The sequence below is a fragment of the Terrapene carolina genome, unplaced genomic scaffold, assembly GCF_002925995.2.
Source record: "Terrapene carolina triunguis isolate 2854851 unplaced genomic scaffold, T_m_triunguis-2.0 Scaffold242, whole genome shotgun sequence".
In the NCBI taxonomy this organism is placed as follows: Eukaryota; Metazoa; Chordata; order Testudines; family Emydidae; genus Terrapene; species Terrapene triunguis.
The window spans coordinates 588,901-611,517 of record NW_020664593.1 but is presented as its reverse complement, the minus strand read 5'-3'; the positions used below and the strand labels follow the sequence as shown (position 1 = coordinate 611,517).

At 42.8% G+C, this 22,617-nt stretch overlaps 1 protein-coding gene across 2 annotated transcripts in view; it reads right to left on the bottom strand.

Annotated features, from left to right (window-relative positions):
• Positions 1-22,617, bottom strand: part of MAN1A2 (mannosidase alpha class 1A member 2) — a 330,855-nt gene that overhangs the window by 253,345 nt on the left and 54,893 nt on the right. Inside the window, exon 2 of one of the 2 annotated variants that reach the window (XM_024217756.3) lies at positions 7,657-7,912. In XM_024217756.3, the coding sequence (XP_024073524.1) occupies positions 7,657-7,912 (256 nt within the window). The remainder of the gene's footprint in view (positions 1-7,656; positions 7,913-22,617) is intronic. The other variant, XM_024217757.2, reaches the window with a different exon arrangement.

Here is a 22,617-nt window from a genome sequence, read left to right as displayed (position 1 = left end):
GTCACAAGGATCCTACATGATGCTGGGCAAGTCACTTACAATTAGTGGCCACTTAGAAAAAGGTTGGTGTGTTTTCCTCATTTTCTGTGATCTCACTTTGAGACACCTGGGATCTGAAGTGCTGAGCACTCAGAGCTGCAAGTTAAGTGAATGGGAACTATGCTTTGAATGTATAAAGTGCTATAAAAATACTAAGTAAAAAAAAAAATCAAGTCCTAGAAGTCCCAAGTTGGGTACTCAAAATTAGGGAAGATTTTAAAAAATGGACCTTATTCTATTAAGATTATTATTGTAGTGTTTATGGAACCCAGCTGAGATTGGGACCCCACGGAGTTAACCACGGTATAAACACAGAGTAGTAGATAGTCCCCGTGCCAGAAGCTTACAATCTAAATAGAGGAGACACAAAGGGTAAGAGGAAAGGAAACATACAAGTAGAGAGAAGTAAGTGGTGGTTTGCAAATGTCAAGTTGGTGCCATGATTTGTGTGTGTGTGTGTGTTGTTTGTTTTTATTCTTTTTGCAGGGTTTTACTGGGAGGGGGTTATCTAAAGAGAGACAAGCAAAGCAAAGGTTGAAATTAAAGGAAGAGGGAAAGAAAAAGGGAGAAGGGAGAGGAAGAAGGGGAGGAGGAGGGCAGGGGGAGTGAGGCTGATGCAAAAAGACTGAGGCAGGGGTTCAATGTGAGAGGAAACAGCCAATCAGCAGAGGGAAGAGAATGTCCAGAGTAAAAACTGTAAAAAAGTATATCTGTATAAAGTATATACAGTTCCCCATCTGTAAAGTAGGGATAATACCACATCTTACCTCACAGGGGTTTTGCAAAGATGAATTCATTAATATTTGTAAAACATTCAGAATCTACAGTGATGTGTCACAGAAAAGCCCAAGAATAAATTGATAATTCTGTATTCAGTGCAGGGTTTGGATAGTGTGGAGTAAATAAGACATGGGGCCATGAAATTAATGATGAGGATAAAAAGAAACATTGAATAGCTATCAGAGTGGTAGCCGTGTTAGTCTGGATCTGTAAAAAGCAACAAAGAGTCCTGTGGCACCTTATAGACTAACAGACGTATTTGGAGCATAAGCTTTCGTGGGTGAATACGCATGCGTCTGACGAAGTGGGTATTCACCCACGAAAGCTTATGCTCCCATACGTCTGTTAGTCTATAAGGTCCCACAGGACTCTTTGTTGCTTTTTATTGAATAGCTACTCATTCACTGTGCACCACCTGTAGTCTGCACAGAAGGAGGTAGGTGCTCTATGGGAAAAATGTATGTGATCATGTAATTAAAGACTTTATAACAGTGCATATGCACAAGGGGGTTGAATTAAGGTTGCATCCAACTGTTGTCTATATTCTTATACTTAGGCTGTAGGCTCTTTGGGGCAGGGAAAGTCTCTGTTACATGTTTTTACAGGGCTAGCAGAATGGGGCTCTGGCATCTAGGTGTTACCACAATACAAATAATATAACTTAAAAATCAATATGATGAATTCATTAATATTTGTAAAACATTCAGAATCTACAGTGATGTGTCACAGAAAAGCCCAAGAATAAATTGATAATTCTGTATTCAGTGCAGGGTTTGGATAGTGTGGAGTAAATAAGACATTGTTGCTGATTTCTAAGACTAAGGCCTGGTCTACACTATGACTTTACATCGGATTTAGCCGCGTTAAATCGAATTAACCGTGCACCCGTCCACACAACGGAGCCATTTATTTCGAAATAAAGGGCTCTTAAAATCGATTTCTGTACTCCACCCCGACGAGCGGAGTAGCGCCAAAATCGATTTTGTCATTTCGAATTAGGGTTAGTGTGGCCGCAATTCGATGGTATTGGCCTCCGGGAGCTGTCCCAGAGTGCACCATTGTGACCGCTCTGGACAGCAATCTGAACTCGCATGCACTGGCCAGGTAGACAGGAAAAGCCCCAGGAAAATTTGAATTTCATTTCCTGTTTGCCCAGCGTGAAGAGCACAGGTGACCACAGAGAGCTCAGCTCATCAGCACAGGTAACCATGCAGTCCGAGAATCGAAAAAGAGCACCAGCATGGACCGTACGGGAGGTACTGGATCTGATTGCTATATGGGGAGAGGATTCAGTGCTAGCAGAACTTCGTTCAAAGAGACGAAATGCCAAAACTTTTGAAAAAATCTCCAAGGGCATGATGGACAGAGGCCACAATAGGGACTCAGATCAGTGCCGCGTGAAAGTCAAGGAGCTCAGACAAGCCTATCAAAAAACAAAGGAGGCAAACGGTCGCTCCGGGTCAGAGCCGCAGACATGCCGCTTCTACGCCGAGCTGCATGCAATTCTAGGGGGGGCCGCCACCACTACCCCACCTGTGACCGTGGATTCCGGGTCGGGGATAGTCTCATCAGCTACAGCTGAGAATTCTGCGGATGGGGAAGAGGAGGAGGAGGAGGAGGACGAGCTTGCAGAGAGCACCCAGCACTCCGTTCTCCCCAACAGCCAGGATCTTTTTCTCAGCCTGACTGAAGTACCCTCCCAAGCCTCCCAAGCCAGTAGCCAAGACCATGACCCCATGGAAGGGACCTCAGGTGAGTTTACCTTTTAAAATATAAAACATGGTTTAAAAGCAAGCGTTTTTTAATGAATAATTTGCCCTGAGGACTTGAGATGCATTCGCGGCCAGTACAGCTACTGGAAAAGTCTGTTAACGTGTCTGGGGATGGAGCGGAAATCCTCCAGGGACATCTCCATGAAGCTCTCCTGGAGGTACTCCAAAAGCCTTGCCACAAGGTTTCTGGGCAGTGCAGCCTTATTCCGTCCTCCATGGTAGGACACTTGACCACGCCATGCTTGCAGCAAGTAATCTGGTATCATTGCCTGACAAAGCCTGGCAGCGTATGGTCCCGGTGTTTGCTGGCATTCAAGCAACATCCATTCTTTATCTTGCTGTGTAATCCTCAGGAGAGTGATATCGCTCATGGTAACCTGGTTGAAATACGGGAACTTAATTAAGGGGACAGAGGTGGCCGTTCCTACTGGGCTGTTTGCCTGTGGCTGATAAGAAATCCTTCCCTGCAGTTAGCCAAGCGCGGGGGGGGGGGGTAATTGGCCCAGAGCTTTTCGCGTTTGGCTAGCAGGGATCTTCCCTGTTACCAGCCACGCGGTCGGGGGAGGGGTACATTGATCATCCCAGGGAATTCATGGCGGGAGGAGGGGGGCGGGAGGGTTAGTTTGGTTTCTGCAGGGATCTTCCCTGATACCTGCCACGCGGTGGGGGGGAGGGATAAAGCGATCATCCCAGAGAATTGGATGGGGGGGGTTAGTTTGTTTTCTGCTGCTGAAGGTTAACAGGAAAACCGCAGCAGTCAACAGGCTTTGCTTGGTATGTGGGAAAGGAGGGCGCAGAAGCCGAAAGACAATGGCTTACCATGGCTGCCTGCAAGCTGAATTCTGTTGCCTGGACCTGCGTCTGTGATCTCTAACACCAAAGCCACAGGCACTCAATATGAAGATGGAAAATGCGACCTTGTACTGAAATCACATGTGCTATGTAATGTGAATAGTGTTTTTCACCATGAAAGAGTATAAGCATTGTTCTGTAAAATGTATCATTTTAAAAACTTCTCTCCTTTCTTTCAACCCTCCCTCCAGCAGCTGCAAATTTTTCAAGCCTCCCTCCTCCGTCCCGAAGGCTATCTCAGATAAGGCGGCGTAGAAAGAGGACGCAAGACGACATGTTCACAGAAATAATGGAATCCACCCGCAATGAAAGAGCTCATTTGAATGAGTGGAAGGACACTGTATCTAAATTTAGGAAAGATGCCAGTGAACGTGAGGTCTTGAGGGATGCTCGAGATGTGAGGTGGCAGGCTGCAACGCTGGGGCTGCTGCGTGACCAAACGGACATGCTCTGGCGTCTGGTGGAGCTTCAGGAACGGCAGCAGGATGACAGAGTGCCGCTGCAGCCGCTGTATAACCTCCCTCCCCACTCACCATGTTCCATATCCCCCTCACCCAGACGTGTAAGAACGCGGCGGGGGAGGCTCCGTGCACCCTCCCACTCCACCACATTGGACAGCCCAACCAAAAGGCTGTCATTATATTGAATTTGTTCAGTGGCCTTTTACTTCCCTCCTATCCTCCTCCCAAACCTCACCCAGATTACCTTCTTGGTTCTCTCCCTATGTTTATAATCACTTAATAAAGAATACATGATTTTTAAACGGGGAGGGTGGGTTCCTTACAGAGAATGAATGAGTCAATAAAGGGGGCTGGTTTTCATAACAGAGTGCCGCTACAGCCCCTGTCTAACCCCCCTTCCCCCTCACCATGTTCCATAGCCTCCTCACCCAGACGTGTAAGAACGCGGAGGGGGAGGCTCCGTACACCTTCCCATTCCACCCCAGTGGACAGCCCAAGCAAAAGGCTGTCATTTTTTTAACCATTTTTTAATGGCCTTTTCCTTCCCTCCTCCCAAACCCCACCCGGGTTCCCTCCCTCTTTTTATAATCTATGAATAAAGAATAAATGATTTTTAAACGATAGTGACTTTATTTGGTTTGAAAGCAAGCTGGGGGAAGGGGGAGGGTGGGTTCCTTACAGAGAATGAGTCAATAAAGGGGGCGGGTTTTCATGAAGGAGAAACAAACAGAAATTTCACACTGTAGCTTGGCCAGTCATGAAACTGGTTTTCAAAGCTTCTCTGATGCACACTGCTTCCTGGTGTGCTCTTCTAATCGCCCTGGTGTCTGGCTGCGCGTAATCAGCAGCCAGGCGATTTGCCTCAGCCTCCCACCCTGCCATAAAGGTCTCCCCCTTACTTTCACAGAGATTGTGGAGCACACAGCAAGCAGAAATAACAATGGGGAGATTTCTTTGGCTGAGGTCAGAGCGAGTCAGTAGCGATCGCCAGCGACCTTTTAAACGGCCAAATGCACATTCTACCACCATTCTGTACTTGCTCAGCCTGTAGTTAAACAGCTCCTGACTCCTGTCCAGGCTGCCTGTGTATGGCTTCATGAGCCATGGCATTAAGGGGTAGGCTGGGTCTCCAAGAATAACTATTGGCATTTCAACATCCCCAACGGTCATTTTCTGGTCTGGGAAGTAAGTCCCTTGCTGCAGCCCTTTAAACAGAGTAGTGTTCCTGAAAACGCGAGCATCATGAACCCTTCCCGGCCAGCCCGCGTTGATGTTGGTGAAACGTCCCTTGTGATCCACAAGTGCTTGCAGCACCATTGAAAAGTACCCCTTGCGGTTTATGTACTGGGTACCCTGGTGCTCCGGTGCCAACATAGGGATGTGGGTTCCATCTATCGCCCCACCACAGTTAGGGAATCCCATTGCAGCAAAGCCATCCACTATGACCTGCACATCTCCCAGAGACCCTAGCTTTTGTAGCAGCATCTCAGTGATTGCTTTGGCTACTTGCATCACAGCAGCCCCCACAGTAGATTTGCCCACTCCAAATTGATTCCCGACTGATCGGTAGCTGTCTGGCGTTGCAAGCTTCCACAGGGCTATTGCCACTCGCTTCTCAACTGTGAGGGCTGCTCTCATCTTGGTATTCTGGCGCTTCAGGGCAGGGGAAAGCAAGTCACAAAGTTCCATGAAAGTGCCCTTACGCATGCGAAAGTTCCGCAGCCACTGGGAATCGTCCCACACCTGCAACACTATGCGGTCCCACCAGTCTGTGCTTGTTTCCCGGGCCCAGAATCGGCGTTCCATGCCTATAACCTGCCCCATTAACAGCATGATCTCCAAAGCACCGGGTCCCGCGGTTCGATAGAATTCCATGTCTATATCCTCATCACTCTCGTCGCCGCGCTGCTGTAGCCTGCTCCTCGCCGCCTGGTTTTCCAGGTTCTTGTTCAGCATAAACTGCACGATAAGGCGCGAGGTATTTACAATGTTCATGACTGCTGTCTTGAGCTGAGCGGGCTCCATGCTTGCCGTGGTATGGAGTCTGCAGTGTTCACCCAGGAAAAAAGGCGCGAAATGGTTGTCTGCCGTCCGTTGCTTTCATGCAGGGAGGGAGGGAGGGAGGGAGGGGTGAGGCTGTACCCAGAACCACCTGCGACAATGTTTTTGGTCCCATCAGGCACTGGGATCTCAACCCAGAATTCCAATGGGCAGGGGAGACTGCGGGAACTATGGGATAGCTATGGGATAGCTACCCACAGTGCAACGTTCCAGAAATCGACGCTAGCCCCGGTACATGGACGCACACTGCCGAATTAATGTGCTTAGTGTGGCCGCATACAATCAAATTTATACAATCTGTTTCCCAAATTCGAATTATATAAATTCGGATTAATCCCGTAGTGTAGACATACCCTTAGAAAAATTAGAGCTCTGTCACACTTCAGAATTTGTTCTCATTATCTTTTGTTCATCTAGTCCAAACAATGGGGTGCAGAAAGCTCAAAATAATCTAACTTGAGTCTCAGCAGAGAACTATGCATTGTACAAATACTGGGTTCTAGTTTTTAAACAAACAAATTTAATGTGGGAGTGTTGGGAAGTTTCCTGAAGTTTTTGAATGCCCAAGGAAGGTCTAGAACTTGTTGCAAGCAAAACCTAGTTTATGCTTTGTGTTTTAATACATTAAACACTTCCCTTGCACTGACTTCAAATTCATTGTCAATGTGGGAGAGGAGGGAAGATGGTAGTGTTGGTATGTGCATATGAGTGTGGTACATTAGTTTCAGATTTAAGAGTTTAGAGGTATTAACTCTTTGAATTACTGCTTTGCGGTGGTCTGTAGCTTTATAGTTGAGTATTCCCCTAAATTTACAAGGATTTTCCCTCCTGTTCACTTTCCCCAAAAAATATTCACCAACAGCAGAGGGGCATGGAACACTTCTTCAGCTCAGAAGCTTGGGAAGAAGAGGATGAAAAGCAGTGTAGGTAGCACTACATAATTCTCCCTAAACCCTCGTTTCTCAATCTCTGTTGAGAAACTGCTATTGCAGACTTTCTTACGGAAGGCCGTGTAATAATTACCATAGTCTACCCAATGCCTGGAGTGAACTCAAGTGTATTTTTTTAATACAGACAACAGTACAGTGGAAGAATTGCAGGAACAAACAAGAGTTCAAAGTGGAAAGCTTTTTAAAATGAGAAACAGTCATGTAAGTTCAACAAACTAAAATGGATTATTAATAACCTAAATCTATTCTCCTGTAAGCCCAAACTGCTGTCTTATAGTAGGCTAAATTCCGAGTATTTGGAAACAATAGTAAATATATTTTCTTTGATTGAACAAACTTTGTGATGCCAACCTCAAGCATAAAAAACAAATTAGTCAGGCTGCCCAAAATCAAGAGGGTTTTTTTTGAGAGAGAGGTTAAGTTACCTTATAGTAACTGATGTTCTTTGAGATTTGTTGTCCATATGCATTCTAATCATAGTATTGCACACCCCTTAGCAATAGAGATTGGAAGTTTTTTTCTTGCTAGCATTCCCCAGTTGGTCCTTATATGTTCAAGGAATAACCCCCGCCCAAGTGCATTAAGGGGCAAGGCAAACCAAGTGCCTCTCAGTTCCTTATAATCATACTTAATTTTTTAAATGTGATTTTATAAAATGTTCATAACAGCAATGGCTGAAAATCTAAATAGAACAATTCCTATCACAGCCTGCAACAACCATGATCCCACACTGCCTGTTACCTCTTTAATTTTGTCCCTCTTCTCTCGGATGTCCTTATCTGTTGGGTCTTCACTGTTTATCCCTATGAGGTTTGGTACTGGTACAGGTGGCAGAGGCTTGCTGTCTTTCTTCTTCATTTCTTGGGCTACTTTGTTCTTTTCTGTCTGAATCTCTGCTCGAATCTCATCTCGAGATTTCTTCAGCTTCTCTTTTGCCTCCTCTAGAGCTTTTTCATGGTCTGCTCGGATCTTATTTCTCAGGCGTTCCTCTTCTTCTCTAAAGAAACAAATGGTAGTCAGAGCCTGGCTTCATAAAGGACACAACAATTGTGACAACCCCCCATTAAAGAGAAAGAAGCCATATTCTGCACTGGTTTACAGTAAGCAATTATGTTGACTTAGAGTTACACAGAAGTATGTCAGTTTAGAATTTAGTCCCAGTTCTCAAACCGATTCCACACAGTTTCGCTTTAGTGCCTTATTTGTTCACGAACCATGAGAGCGCTCATCTTTCTGAGGCAGTGACTGGTTATTGCAAATCATGTCTCAGTATTTTTCCTTGCCCTTTCATTCAGCAGATAAGAAAGAAAAGGCCCCATGTTCTGAATTTCATCTACAGGGCTGACACGTGGTTTCATAAATGCATCTCTCCCCTATATAGAACACACAAAGTTATGCTTAGCAATGACCTAATTAAAAAAATACCAAGAGGGCTCTTCCCTACCTTTTGCTCAATAAAGGGTTGCATCAACAACCTGTTTTATGTGTAACACAGCAAATTGCAGTCACCCAAGTCATTCAGGAGACATGGCCTGCAAAAACTACAGGTCCCAGCACAGCAAGTCCCATCCTGGTGGATCATGGCATGCTGAGAACTGCAGTCTCTGGAAGCAGCAAAGCTGCATTTGGACCGCTCATTTTGGGCCTTCCAGAATTAGTTTTCATCCAACTATAAAGTGATTTAAAATGTTAAAGTTTTAAAAAGCTGTGCCCTCTGGTATTAAAGTCTGCTGTCACTGTCCAACAAATCAGCTGCTTAGCGATATTATAAAGATCTACACCAGTGTTCCCCAAGATATGGAGGGCATCCTCCTGGGGGAGGAGGGAGAGGAAAGACTAGCTGGGAGTGAGGGGGCACAGAAGGTATATACATTAACATGAGTAAGCCTTTAACAACACATTCCAGGGCAGCAGGGGTTGGTACGATTGGTTTCATTTTCCTGGACTGGAGCTCAGCTTCCAAAAGTTTGGGAAATACCATCTTAAATTATAAAGCAAATTATATAAAATACAAAAGCCGTGTTAAAATAACCTTCACTAGCATGGAGTAGAAACTTTCCCAAGGCACTGCAGTGAGCTCATACTGAACCTCTATCATAAAAAGGGGTTGAGGCCCCTTTGAAAACTTGGGTGTAAAACTAGGGAAGTTTGCCTCTCCGCACCACAATTTTTCCAATTACCAAAATGCACTTAAGTCAATCAGAGTTCGAGGAGTGGTAGGAATGCAACATGGAGACCTCGGAGTGTAAAATGTTGCTACAACCTTCCAAACGCACTACTCTCGAGTTGTTTTCCCCACATGTGTTAAAGATCAAACTGCTGACATCTCCCCATGTGCTGTGCAAATGGTGCTCAGAATAAAAGAGCAGCCCGATTGTGCGGGAAACGAGGGCTGGGAGCTGGAAACAATAATTGCTTGTCTCCGTTGCACATTCTCTGCAATCAAAATCCAAAAAGCAGGAGAGAGTTTGGGTGCAGAAGGGGTGAGAGGTTGGGCTCTGGGAGGGAGTTTGGGTGGGGGAAGGGGTCTGGGGTGCAGGCTCTGGGCTGGGACAAGGGGTGGGGGTGCAGGAAGAGGGGGTGGGGTTGCACACTCTGGGAGGGAGTTTGGGGGCAGGAGAGGGTGTATGGGAAGGGGGAGGGGTGCAGGTTCTGGGAGGGAGTTTGGGGGCTGGGAGGGTGTGGGGAGGGGGTGCAGGCTCTGAGAGGGAGTTTGGGGGCGGGAGGGGGTGTGTGTGAAGGGGGGTGCAGGCTCTGGGAGGGAGTTTGGGGGCTGAGTGGTGTGGGGTGGAGGTACAGGCTCTGGGAAGGGGTCGGGGGTGCAGCACTTACCTGGGGCTCCAAGGCGGGGCAGGGGGCCTCCGTATACTGCTGCCCCCAGGCACCGCCCCCACAGCTTCCCATTGCCTGTAGGGGCGCTCAGGACGGGGGCAGCACACGAAGGCACAGCCCCGCCCCGCCTTGGGGCCAGCAGACACATGGAGCGAGCAGGCAGATGCCGCTCAGCTCCGCTGAGCTGCCAGGGCCCAGGGCCATTGTAAATCTCCTGGAAGGGGGGAGCGCCCAGGGCGGCAGGCAGGGCCAAGGGAGAGACCTGGCCCAAAAACTGCTGGAGCCCTGCGGGCCACATTGGGAAGGTTCGCAGGCCGCATATGGCCCGTGGGCCGGGAGTTTGAGACCCCTGATCTAGGGTGAGAAATACTATTTGTAATCAATTTCTTTAGTGAAACTAGCTTAGTTTGCGTGTTTGATTTCATTTGCTTAGTAATATGCTTTGTTCTGTTTGCTACCCCTTTTACCACTTAAAATCTGCCTTTTATAGTTAACAAAATTTGTTTTGTTTATTATTAAACCCAGTTTCTGTAATTTCTAATGGGGGGGGGTAAGAAGTGTGCACACCTCTCTCCACATTGAGGGAGGGGGCAAAATTCATAATATATCTTTGCATCTGCAGTCCAAGGGACGTGGACATCTGAGTGCTGGAGCAAGTCCCTTAAACTGAGTCTTCCCAGAGCTGATCTGCAGCTGGATGTGGCCCTGCCAGTGTGTGTGTAAGAGGAGGTTTTAAGAGCCTTGCTCTGCAAGACAGGTTAAAGGGGGCCCATGCTGGCAGAACAGGTAGACTCAGTGATATCTCAGCACCATCAGGTGGCTTCCCAAGGGGTCCAACCTGTCACAGTATCTTATACCCAAAAATATTTAAAAAATTCTCTGATCATCTCTCTGAACTATTAATGTGGATTTTTAGCAAATGTTGGAACACTGGCGAAGAGCATAGGAAAAAAAATAATGTTGTACCAATATTTTAAAAGAGTAAATGGAATGACCCGGGAAACTACAGACCAGTTAATCTGACATCGGTCACAGGCAAAATCATGGAAAGGTTGATATGAGAGGCAATTAGTAAACAATTAAAAGATGGTAGCATAATTATTGCTCATCAACATGGTTTTCCGGTCTTGTTTAACAACGTTTTTTGATGAAATTACAGGTTTGTTTGATTAAGGTAACTGAATCCTGCAAACAGTTAAAAGTAACAGTCTGCATGCAGCTAACAGGCAAGTGACAGCTACAGTATTTGCTCTTGGTAAAAATCAATCATTATGCTGTGACAGTGAGAAACTAAAAGCAACACAGAATATGCAATTATGGGAAGAAAGAATGCATAGTCCTATGCCCAGACAGAGAGTGGAATCAAACTATAGAGAATTTAAGGAAATGTAAAGGCACTGGCACTACTGCCTTTCTTGCCCCATCTGTACCTTTGGGAAGAGGATAATAGCTAGCCTGATTTGTATTCCCACCCCTCCACACACACCTCTCCCTCGTAAAACCCTTTTGGTACAATGTGGCCAGTGATAATGTTAATGATTATACATCTCTCAAATTGTTTGTTAAAAGTTTGTGCTAGTGTTAAGTCATAGAAGGCTAAACATGGCGCTGGATGCCACTCACCACCCAAATCCATGAAAATATGTTTGTTTGTGCTAGAAACAGAATTCTCCCGCTGATCTAGCGCTGGACTACACCGTGGGTTAGGTTGATATAGTGGTGTCTCACAGGGGTGTGGATTTTTCATACCCCTGAGAGACGTAACTATACGAAAGTAAATTCCTAGTATAGATCAGGCCTAAGTTAAAAAGCTGGAACAGTAAAACTCTTGTGCTAAGTAACCAATATATTGCTGCACACAAAAGAAAAAGTAGAAAAAAAGGCAAACAAAATTCTTCAAATCCTTAGATAAAGAAAAGTATTGGTATAAAATGTTTTCTTTTTAACCTAGTTAATAGTTTTTGTTTTGCTGCAGTAATTCAAGAAAAACAGGATTCTGAATGAACTTTAACTGTTATTAACTGCAGTTATTAACTCAGTTTTTTTCCCTCTGAGGCATCCACTCTATTCAGCTTATATGTTGTTTTTTTCTCTCAATAACCAACTGCTATAACCTTTTATATATTTCTCGCTCAGCTGGGTATGTTGAATTGTTCATTGTTATTAGTGTTTTGGAACACTAGTTCTACTTGGCTATCCTTATTGCTTTTATCCATATTGCTTATGTATATTCCATGTCACATAACCTTTTTTATTTTTTGTTTTAACTTTTATTTGGGTTTTACTTGTGGTGCAACAAAAAATAATTTTGCTAATAACTATAATTATTTGTGATATGACACTTTTGATTAAGGTAAAAAAGACCTTTAGTAAGTTTATTTTCAGGATGTAATAAGTTTGTCAGTTATAAAGTTATTTTGGTTTATATTTTGTAGGTACCTTTGTTTGTAAATGCTCAAAATATGAGGGGACCCCACTCAGGGTAATATAATCTCCACAAGAGAAAATGTATGAATGCTCAGCCCTCAAACAAAATATAATCTCAGTTTATATACTTGTGGCTAATTTACCAACTAAGGGGCATCAAAAATCTGAAAATACACATTAATCAGTTAAATTGTTTAAAGGGAAAACATAATATTATTAATATTTTGCAAAATGTTTTTGTTACTGGAATATTTTCTAAAATGCTTGTTAAATTATGAACTTAAACTGTACTGAGACAGTGCAATTTCCAGGAATGACAGATTTTCTCAGAAGTTTATACCTGAATAGACAGAAATAGCTGCTCCTTTATATGCTTTACTTACAGGTAGCAGCTGAAAATGAAATGCAAAATTGACTAAAGCGGTCACTAATTGAAACAGGCATTAGCCTCAGCTCCTATGTTGATTCAATCTGATTATTCGCAACCATTGCAACAGAGATAACACTGGCAGCTGCTTTGGGTCAATACAGGAATTCAAAAGCAGACCAATTGCTTATGCATCTCAGGTATTAGCGTCTGTAAAACAGAAATATTCTTGGTGTGAGAAATATATGTTGTCTACCTTTTGGGCTGTTATGCATTTTGCTTACATTGTGGGACTGTCATCTTTGATTACACTGGTCTACAATTTTTGAGAAGTCATCTGCTTCAGAGATAAAATGTGCTATTTATTATGTATTTTGATGTGCTGAATTCAAATATGACAATTAAAACAACTGATCGGTTACTGTTTCTAAGATATTTAAGTTTTTACATTTTATGTCTATGTATATTGTGTAGATAGTAGAGTTTTAATCATAAATTGTAAACCTAGGTCTTTTCATGTGTTTATGGTTGCTTTACATGATAATATTTCACCTGTCCTGTTTATGTAACACTTTAAAAATCAGCAAAAGGGTTATATAAATAAAATTTATTATGAAACAAAAGGCAAAAAACTATTATGTACATAGTTTAGTCCTATTCAGTGTCTACTCGGCGCTTCTTGGCTTGTCTCTTGTATTCATTAAATGGAGCATCTCTTGTCACTGTCCAGCAATAGTCTGCAAGCATTGATGGGCTCCATTTGCCCTGATAGCGTTTCTCCATTGTTGCAATGTCCTGGTGAAATCGCTCGCCGTGCTCGTCGCTCACTGCTCCGCAGTTCGGGGGAAAAAAATCTAGATGAGAGTGCAAAAAATGTATCTTTAGTGACATGTTGCAACCAAGGCTTTTGTATGCCTTGAGGAGGTTTTCCAACAACAACCTGTAGTTGTCTGCCTTGTTGTTTCCGAGAAAATTTATTGCCACTAACTGGAAGGCTTTCCATGCCGTCTTTTCCTTGGCACGCAGTGCATGGTCAAATGCATCATCTCGAAGAAGTTCACGAATCTGAGGACCAACAAAGACACCTTCCTTTATCTTAGCTTCACTTAACCTTGGAAATTTTCCACGGAGGTACTTGAAAGCTGCTTGTGTTTTGTCAATGGCCTTGACAAAGTTCTTCATCAGACCCAGCTTGATGTGTAAGGGTGGTAACAAAATCTTCCTTGATTCAACAAGTGGTGGATGCTGAACACTTTTCCTCCCAGGCTCCAATGACTGTCGGAGTGGCCAATCTTTCTTGATGTAGTGGGAATCTCTTGCACGACTATTCCATTCGCAGAGAAAACAGCAGTACTTTGTGTATCCAGTCTGCAGACCAAGCAAGAGAGCAACAACCTTCAAATCGCCACAGAGCTGCCACTGATGTTGGTCATAGTTTATGCACCTCAAAAGTTGTTTCATGTTGTCATAGGTTTCCTTCATATGGACTGCATGACCAACTGGAATTGATGGCAAAACATTGCCATTATGCAGTAAAACAGCTTTAAGGCTCGTCTTCGATGAATCAATGAACAGTCTCCACTCATCTGGATCGTGAACCATGTTGAGGGCTGCCATCACACCATCGATGTTGTTGCAGGCTACAAGATCACCTTCCATGAAGAAGAATGGGACAAGATCCTTTTGACGGTCACGGAACATGGAAACCCTAACATCACCTGCCAGGAGATTCCACTGCTGTAGTCTGGAGCCCAACAGCTCTGCCTTACTCTTGGGTAGTTCCAAATCCCTGACAAGGTCATTCAGTTCACCTTGTGTTATGAGGTGTGGTTCAGAGGAGGAGGATGGGAGAAAATGTGGGTGCTGTGACATTGATGGTTCAGGACCAGAAGTTTCATCCTCTTCCTCGTCTGACTCAAGTGAGAATGATTCTGGTGCATCAGGAACCGGCAGTCCTTCTCCGTGGGGTACTGGGTGTATAGCTAATGGAATGTTTGGATAATGCACAGTCCACTTTTTCTTCTTTGACACACCTTTCCCAACTGGAGGCACCATGCAGAAGTAACAATTGCTGGTATGATCTGTTGGCTCTCTCCAAATCATTGGCACTGCAAAAGGCATAGATTTCCTTTTCCTGTTCAACCACTGGCCAAGATTTGTTGCATAAGTGTTGCAGCAGATGTGTGGGGCCCACCTCTTGTCCTGATCTCCAATTTTGCAGCCAAAATAAAGGTGATAGGCTTTCTTAACCATAGTGGTTATACTGCGCTTTTGTGATGCAAAAGTCACTTCACCACAAACATAGCAGAAGTTATCTGCACTGTTCACACAAGTACGAGGCATCTCTGCTCACTTTGTCTAAAGAGAAATGTGTCCCTTTGCAAAATCAAACACTGACAAATAAGAGAGCACGACACTGTATGATTTCTAGAGCTGATATAGGGCAATTTGTTCAGCAGAGTGATGTAAGCTTCATTATGATTGCATCATCCATGACTTCTAGGAATAACATGATGCAATTCATATCATGTATGACACAATACCAGCTTCAGATTGCATCATTCATTGTTTTGCTTAAAAAGCAAGTACTGTCCAAACCCAGTCATAGATTTATTCATAGATCCAGTCAAAGATGTATTTTAGTCATTTCTGGTTTAAATTGAGATCCCTTCCCTTTATAACTCACTTATCCTCCACCATTCCCAAGACAAGGGTCGTATATACTGACCCAATAGCATATATTGAAAACCAGAGCCAATCAACAATTTTAAGCATCATTTTCGTTCTCAGTGACCCAGAATTAGTAAAGTTTGACTACATTTATTTCAGAAGCATTTTGGCTGTAGAGCAGTGTTATCAATACGCTGTACACTCCAGTACTATTCTTGTTATTGCGCAAGTATTAAGGAAAACACAAAAAAGAATCAGTTAATAATCAATATAATTATGAAGTTTATATTTAAATTAAAGTATATCTTAAAATTTATAGTTATATATGAAACAATGGGTACATATATATTCATTAATATTCAAAAAGCTTTAAAAAATACTCCAATGGACAAATGCCTGGCCTCGTTGCCAATGCATATTTGCTGAATCAGTACAGGAATGAAACACAACTAGTCACAGAGATTGATATCTTCTGGAATCTAGCTGTGTAGCTATGTCACCTCTTGATTATAGTTACTATACAGAAGACTTGCAAGTACAGCATATTTTTCACTTTTCCTGCCAATAATTGAAAAAGAAAACATATTTATGAAACAATAGTACAGGCTCACTCGGTAGGGGTCCTCAAAAACTCTTTTCAAGTACTGTGTCCAGGTACCTCAGACACTGGTAAAACACTCACATGAATGATGGCAAGCACCCATTCTGGCCTGCTGCTCAGAATTCAAGCCAGACTGATCTGCCAATGTGATGCCCTAGGGTCCACATAACCCAGCTCTGGTATAAATCACAGTAATGAGCCAAAAAACAATGGAAGGACTCATCTTGACTTCCCATTATGGCTGAGTACCTGGAATGTATATCAAACATATGCCATGTATGTGGGAAATGGAGAATACTGTGTAAAAAAAAAAAAAAAAGTATGGAGATATACCTATTGCATAGAACTGGAAGGGACCCTAAAAGGTCATTGAGTCCAGCCCCCTGCCTTCACTAGCAGGACCAAGTACTGATTTTGCCCCAGATCCCTAAGTGGCCCCCTCAAGGATTAAACTCACAACCCCCTGGGTTTAGCAGACCAATACTCAAACCACTGAGCTATCCCTCCCCCAGGTTACATAACAGTTACAACAGAATTAGAGAGGAAAAGTATTCCCAATTAACCATTCAATTGGTGTTTTATTCCTAAATTCAAAACTATAAATAGATTAATCAAAATCAAACCCATACTCAAGTTTGTGGAGCCAGGGGTAATAAGTCACCCACGCTTTGGTCTAAGGCTATGTAATTACTCCCTAACTTTACATCACCTGTTGCTAAATTAAATCTACATTTAAAGTCTGTTAAAACAAAATACAAAATACTTAATTCACATGCAAGAAAAAAATCAATACATGTTAAAATCAGTTAGCTAGTGAAATCAAATAAATACAATTAGGAAACATCCATCTGTGGCATTTATTTTTAAGATATTGTTGTGGATACAAACATTGATAACTGTAGTAATGCTTATAATGTGTTGTAAGATAAAGTGTATGTTAAAGGATTGGCAAAAGAAACAGGAAAGGAAATAAGCACTGGAGGATACCACTTTACTCCATCATGTAAAGTAATCAACACCCTTGAAAACAGTACATTTTCAAAGGTGTCAAAAGGGGGGAATTGCGCCTGGAGTACCATAAAAACAACTAAATATCAAGCCTCTAAAATCAAGACACACACACACACACACTCAAAATGCAACACAGGAAAATTTCTAATGACTTTTTTGTAATGATTTACAATCAAAACTGGACTTTGAATGAAAAACCCATGTTTAAAGAAAAAAAGAATTGCTGACATTAATCAGTATGCTCTCCAAACCATCCCAACAAATAAAGGTGAAAGCACATACTAACATACAACAATGAAGTATAAAAAATGAAGGACTCCTAAATAGTAAGATTATAAGCTTTGTTAGCTATATTTTAATGATTTCTAATTATGGATAGTGAATGAGTTTAAGTGAGGTCACACTTAGCATGTTTTTGACTATTCTTCTTTGATATTAATTGCTGATTTGTTTAAAATGATATTGCTGGCAAGATAGGTAATGTGTTATGTTGGAAGACATAACTAAGAGGTACACAAATAGGCAATGATAATTAAAAAACCCGTTTTCTGGGATAACCCAGGCCTGACTGACACAAAACAACATGAAAGAGACAAGATAGAGGAGGTAATATCTTTTATTGGACCAACTCCGATCCGTGGAAGATACAAGCTTTCAAGCTACACAGAGCTCTTCTTCAGGTCTTTCATATCCTGGGTCCAACATGGCTACAACAACACTGCAAACAAAACAACATGACACAGAAACTGTAAAACCATCAGTAAAAAATACAGAAGTTAGGTAACTAATGCTTGCTCATGCGTAATGTATGGTTATATAAAAAATAAAGAACTGATGTGCTAAAAGCCAATTGCAAAAAGGTGAAGTAATCTGGAATGTGGAAATGTATAAAAAACTCAAGTGAACAATGCCCAAATAGGAGAAACACCGGATCAGAAGCTGATGGAACAAGATTAGAGGACCAGACCAAGGGAACAGAAGAGGCGATGACCATCATGAAGTATAGAAGGACTTCCTATGCCCTGGAAAGTGATAACTTGAGTCCCTACCAATTCCATCTTGTTTGTTGTTTGTCATCTGGCAGAAATGTATGTTCAGACACTATACATGACAATAAATCTGTCTGAAATTGTATAAAAAAAAGGCAAACATTGCGTAGACTTATCAGTTTCCCACTTCACCCCCAACATCTAGGTGACATTCTGATAACAACTTAGCACTATACAAAAACCAACTAAGCCCATATTTAGTGGATTAAAAACTACTTCACTGACAGATCTGAAAACATAATTGTAAATGGGGGAATCATCAGCCTATGGATTTTTTTCTAGTGGGGTCCTGCAGGGATCTGTTTAACCAATTCAATGTGGCCCAATGATCTGGAAGAAAATATCAAATCATTGCTTCCAAAAGTTTGCAGATAACGCAAAACTTGGTAGAGTGGTAAACAATGCAGGAGACAGGTAATATATACACAGTAATCTAGATCTTTGCAGGCAGATCTATAAAAACAACATGCATTTTAATACAACCAATGCCAGTTCATATGTCTAGGAACAAAGAATGCAGGCCATTACAACAGAATGGGGGACTATATCCTAGAAAGCCACATCTCTGAAAGAGATATAGAGATCATGGTGGACAAGCAACTCAACATGCATTCCCAATGCAATGCTATAGCCAGCAGTTCTCAAACTGTGGGTCGCAACCCTGTTTTAATGGGGTTGCCAGGGCTGGCATTATTAGACTTGCTGAAGCCCGAGCCCCACCATCTGGAGCTGATGCTGAAGCCTGAGCCCCACTGCCTGGGTCCAAAGCCAAAGACCAAGAGCTTTAGCCCTGGGTGGCAGGGCTCAGGTTATAGGCCCCCCGCCTGGGACTGAATCCCTTGGGCTTTGCTTCCCCCCCACCCCCAGCCTGGGCAGCAGGGCTCGGGCAGGCTAAGGCTTCAGTCCCCACCTCCTGGGGTCATGTAGTAATTTTTGATGGCAGAAGGGGGTTGCAGTACAATGAAGTTTGAGAACCCTGCTATAACAAAAGGAGCTAACATGATTCTTGGAAGTATAACAAGGGGAATATCAAGGAAAAGTAAAGGGGTGGTATTACCTCTGCATAGGGCGTTAGTGAGACCATTACTGATATACCATGTCCAGTTCTGGTGTCCTAACTTCTAAAAAGATTCATTGCCTAGAAGTTGAAGCTAGATAAATCAGCTGGGAAATATAGGTATACTTTTTTTTTTTATCAGTGAGGATAATTAACCATTGGGATAATTTACCAAAGTTCATGGTGGATTCTCCATCACCAGCAACTTTAAAATCAAGAATGGATGTTTTTCTAAAAGACCTAGGAATTATTTGGGGGAAATTCTATGGTCTGCATTATACAGCAGGTCAGACTAAATGATAACAGTTCCCTCTAGGCTTGGAATCTATGAAAGTTCATACTAGAACTAAGGTGTAAGTTTTTAACAAAGTGTAATTGACATTTGAAACAACCTTTCAAGGCATTTGGTGGATTTTCTATCCCTTCGAGTCTTTTCATTTTTTATCACTTTTATAAAATTGTAGTTTTTAATGACGGGCATTGAAGTGCCTTCATCTGTCAGATTATTATTTTTGTTCTCACTATGCTTGTGTGATTTGTGAACAGTAAAAGTGACTTCTTTGCAAACTTGATAAGAGAGTAAATTCTTTCTTCTCAGAGACCTTGTATGTACATTTTATAGAATTTTTAGATCCCATAGAGTAGAAATTATGTATACTGAAATTATATTACAATATAATAGATCCCAACCACATTAGCTAAAATATGCTTGGATCTCTGAAAATGGGATAAAATGATATTAGCTTTAGAACTGGTCAAATGTTTAATGAAATTATTTTTTGGCCAAAATATGCTTAATGAAAAAATTTTATGTAAAAAATTATTTTTGAAGTTCTTTATTAAGAATGTTTCATCAATTTTATTTCAATTTTGTCTGACCACGAACTTTTTTTTTTACTAGTCTTTATTTCTCACATGTTGTCATGTGCTATAATTGTTATTCTTTATTGGACAAGTGCCATAGATACTGGGAGAAATTGCAATTTGGTCACACGAATCTGCATCTCACAGAGCAGGAGTTCTCAATCTTTTTCTTTCCGAGGCCCTTCCAACATGGATGTCTTCCTAAAAGATAAGCTTTAGCTCAGCCAGAAGTTAAGGCCTTGATGTAAGAATTAGTGGGTGACATTCTATGATCTGTGTTATGCATGAGGTTATACTAGAAATTAGATGATCAAAATGGTCTCTCAAAAATCTATGAAAGCACCAGAAGTAGTCAGTCACTCAGTCTTTAATGTAGACTTTTGGTATGGTGTTGAAATGAACCAGTACTGCTCAGTATACAATGAAGAGTAGTAAGGGTCAGTGAGGGGGATGAAAATCCAAAAAACACCCTTTTCCCCCAACAAGATATGGAGAGGGTAGAGGGAAGACCCGGCATCCCCAAAGTGAAACCTTGTTAGCAGACATCAATGTAGCTTGGCTTAGCTCCCTCAAGGAGAAACAATTCATCCTCTATGACAGCGGTACTCAACTGGGGGTCCATAGCCCCATGGGGAACCATGAATAGGTTTCTGGGAGTCCACCAAGCATTAGACTCACTGGGGCCCAGTCCTGAAACCCCAGAGCCCCACCATCCCACAGGGGCTGAAGCCTGAGCAACTGAGCTTCGCAGGGTTCCCTGTGGCATGGGACCCCAAACAACTGCCCTGCTTGCTAGCCCCTAGGGCTGGCCCTGGCTTTTATATTGCAGAAAAACTTATTGTGGCACAGGTGGGCTATGGAGTTTTTATAGCATGTGGAGAGCGGGCACCTCAGAAAAATGCCCATCATTAAAAAGTACAATTTTATAAAACTGACAAAAAATGAAAGTAAAATGTAAGCCAACTTGCATAAAGTTTTCTTTACATACATTTGAAAAGAAACAGCACTCTACTTAAAATATAGTCAAAACCCAAAGAATTAAAAGTAGCTCCAGGTGCTATAAAGGTCTCTAAGTCCCCTCCTAATAGTTGTAGCTTTACAATCACATTTTCCTTTGTTTTTCCTCCACTGTTGTTGTGTGAAAGGCTCATTGTAATTGATTTGGTGCTGCTCTGTAATAATTTATAAATACTGCATGTTGATGTGGTCATTGGGATGTTTACTATATGAATATATTGGTTTAGAGTAAAAGTAGGCTATCAGGAAAGCAAACGGAAAGGAAAAAGAATGGGTCAAGATAAGAAACACACACACTCTTTAGAAACACTTGAAGGCTACTAAAGGACAATGATAGCATTGTTAACTGAAGATTTGCCTCCTCTCCAGTCAATCTGCAAAACTAGTTTCAAATAGGACAGGAAAAAGCCAGTGAATATAGGCAATAAGAAGAACTGTAGAAGATTTAAAAAGGAAGACATTCTCCAGGGCTTGGCTACACTTGCGAGTTAGAGCGCATTAAAGCAGCCCCGGGCGCCCTAGCTCACTCCCCGTCCACACTGGCAAGGAACGTAGAGCGCTCCAACTCCTCAGCTAGAGCGCTCCTGGTACTCCACCTCGGCGAGTGGAATAACGTTTGCTGCACCTTGGCTACAACGCCCAGGCATCAGTGTGAACAAGGTGTTGCATTACTGCGCGCTGATCAGCCTCCGGAAAAATCCCATAATCCCCTTAAGTCAAGTGGCCACTCTTGTCATTGTTTTTGAATCGCTGCAGGAATGCAGATATGCCCTTTCAAAGTTCCATTTCTGACAGCTGGCATGCTTATCTGCTCCAAGATAAAGCAACCATTACTGTGGAATGCTGTGTGAGAGAGAGAGAGGGGGGGGGAGGGAGGGGGAAAAGGGGTCTGCTGCTGTCTGAACTTAAAAGACATCATGCTGACATGCTCTCAGCCCCCCCAAAACCCACTCTCTCTCCCCCCACATACACACAACATACTCCCTGTCACACTCCACCCCACCCCATTTGAAAAGGACGTTGCAGTCACTTGCATGCTGGGATAGCTGCCCATAATGCACTGCTCCCAATGCCACTGCAAGTGCCGCAAATGTGGTCATGCCAGTGCGCTTGAAGGTGTCAGTGTGGACAGACTGCAGCGCTTTCCCTACTGCGCTCTCTGAAGGCTGGTTTAACTCAAAGCGCTCTACATCTGCAAGCATAGTCATGTCCAAAGAGAGGGTGGGTGGTTGTTCAGAGAAACCTCAAAGAGACCTAAGACACCCTGCTGGGGTGTCTGAAGAAGGTCAGGTCTGCTTAGGTTACCATCAGGGATGATAACCCGTTAGGTAAGAGACATGCGTGCAGCCTATTTGTTGTTTTAAAATCCTTTTTTTTCCTTATGCTTTCTTCCTACTGCTAAAATTAACAGTATTTACTGGTCACAGACTCCTGACGGGAAGAACCGCAGGTACCTGAACTCAGTTGGACCCACTGGGTAAGAACAGTTGATAGACATGGTACTGCAACACATGTGTTTAAGATTGGCAGAACTGCAAAAATCCAACCTGGAACAATTAAAGACAGGAGGCTGAACTCTTGAGGGAGTGCACTCAGGGAAACAAAGGGAACAAAGGTACCGTTAGCACTGTAATCATGACATCCATAGGAACCCAACTGGGAAACTAACTAGGTAGGAGAAACAGTGAAATTGACTAGACACAAGAGGACTTAGGTGTTGCAGTGCAATACCCAAATTTTAGGTATCAGAGGGGTAGCCATGTTAGTCTGGATCTGTAAAAAGCGACAAAGAGTCCTGTGGCACCTT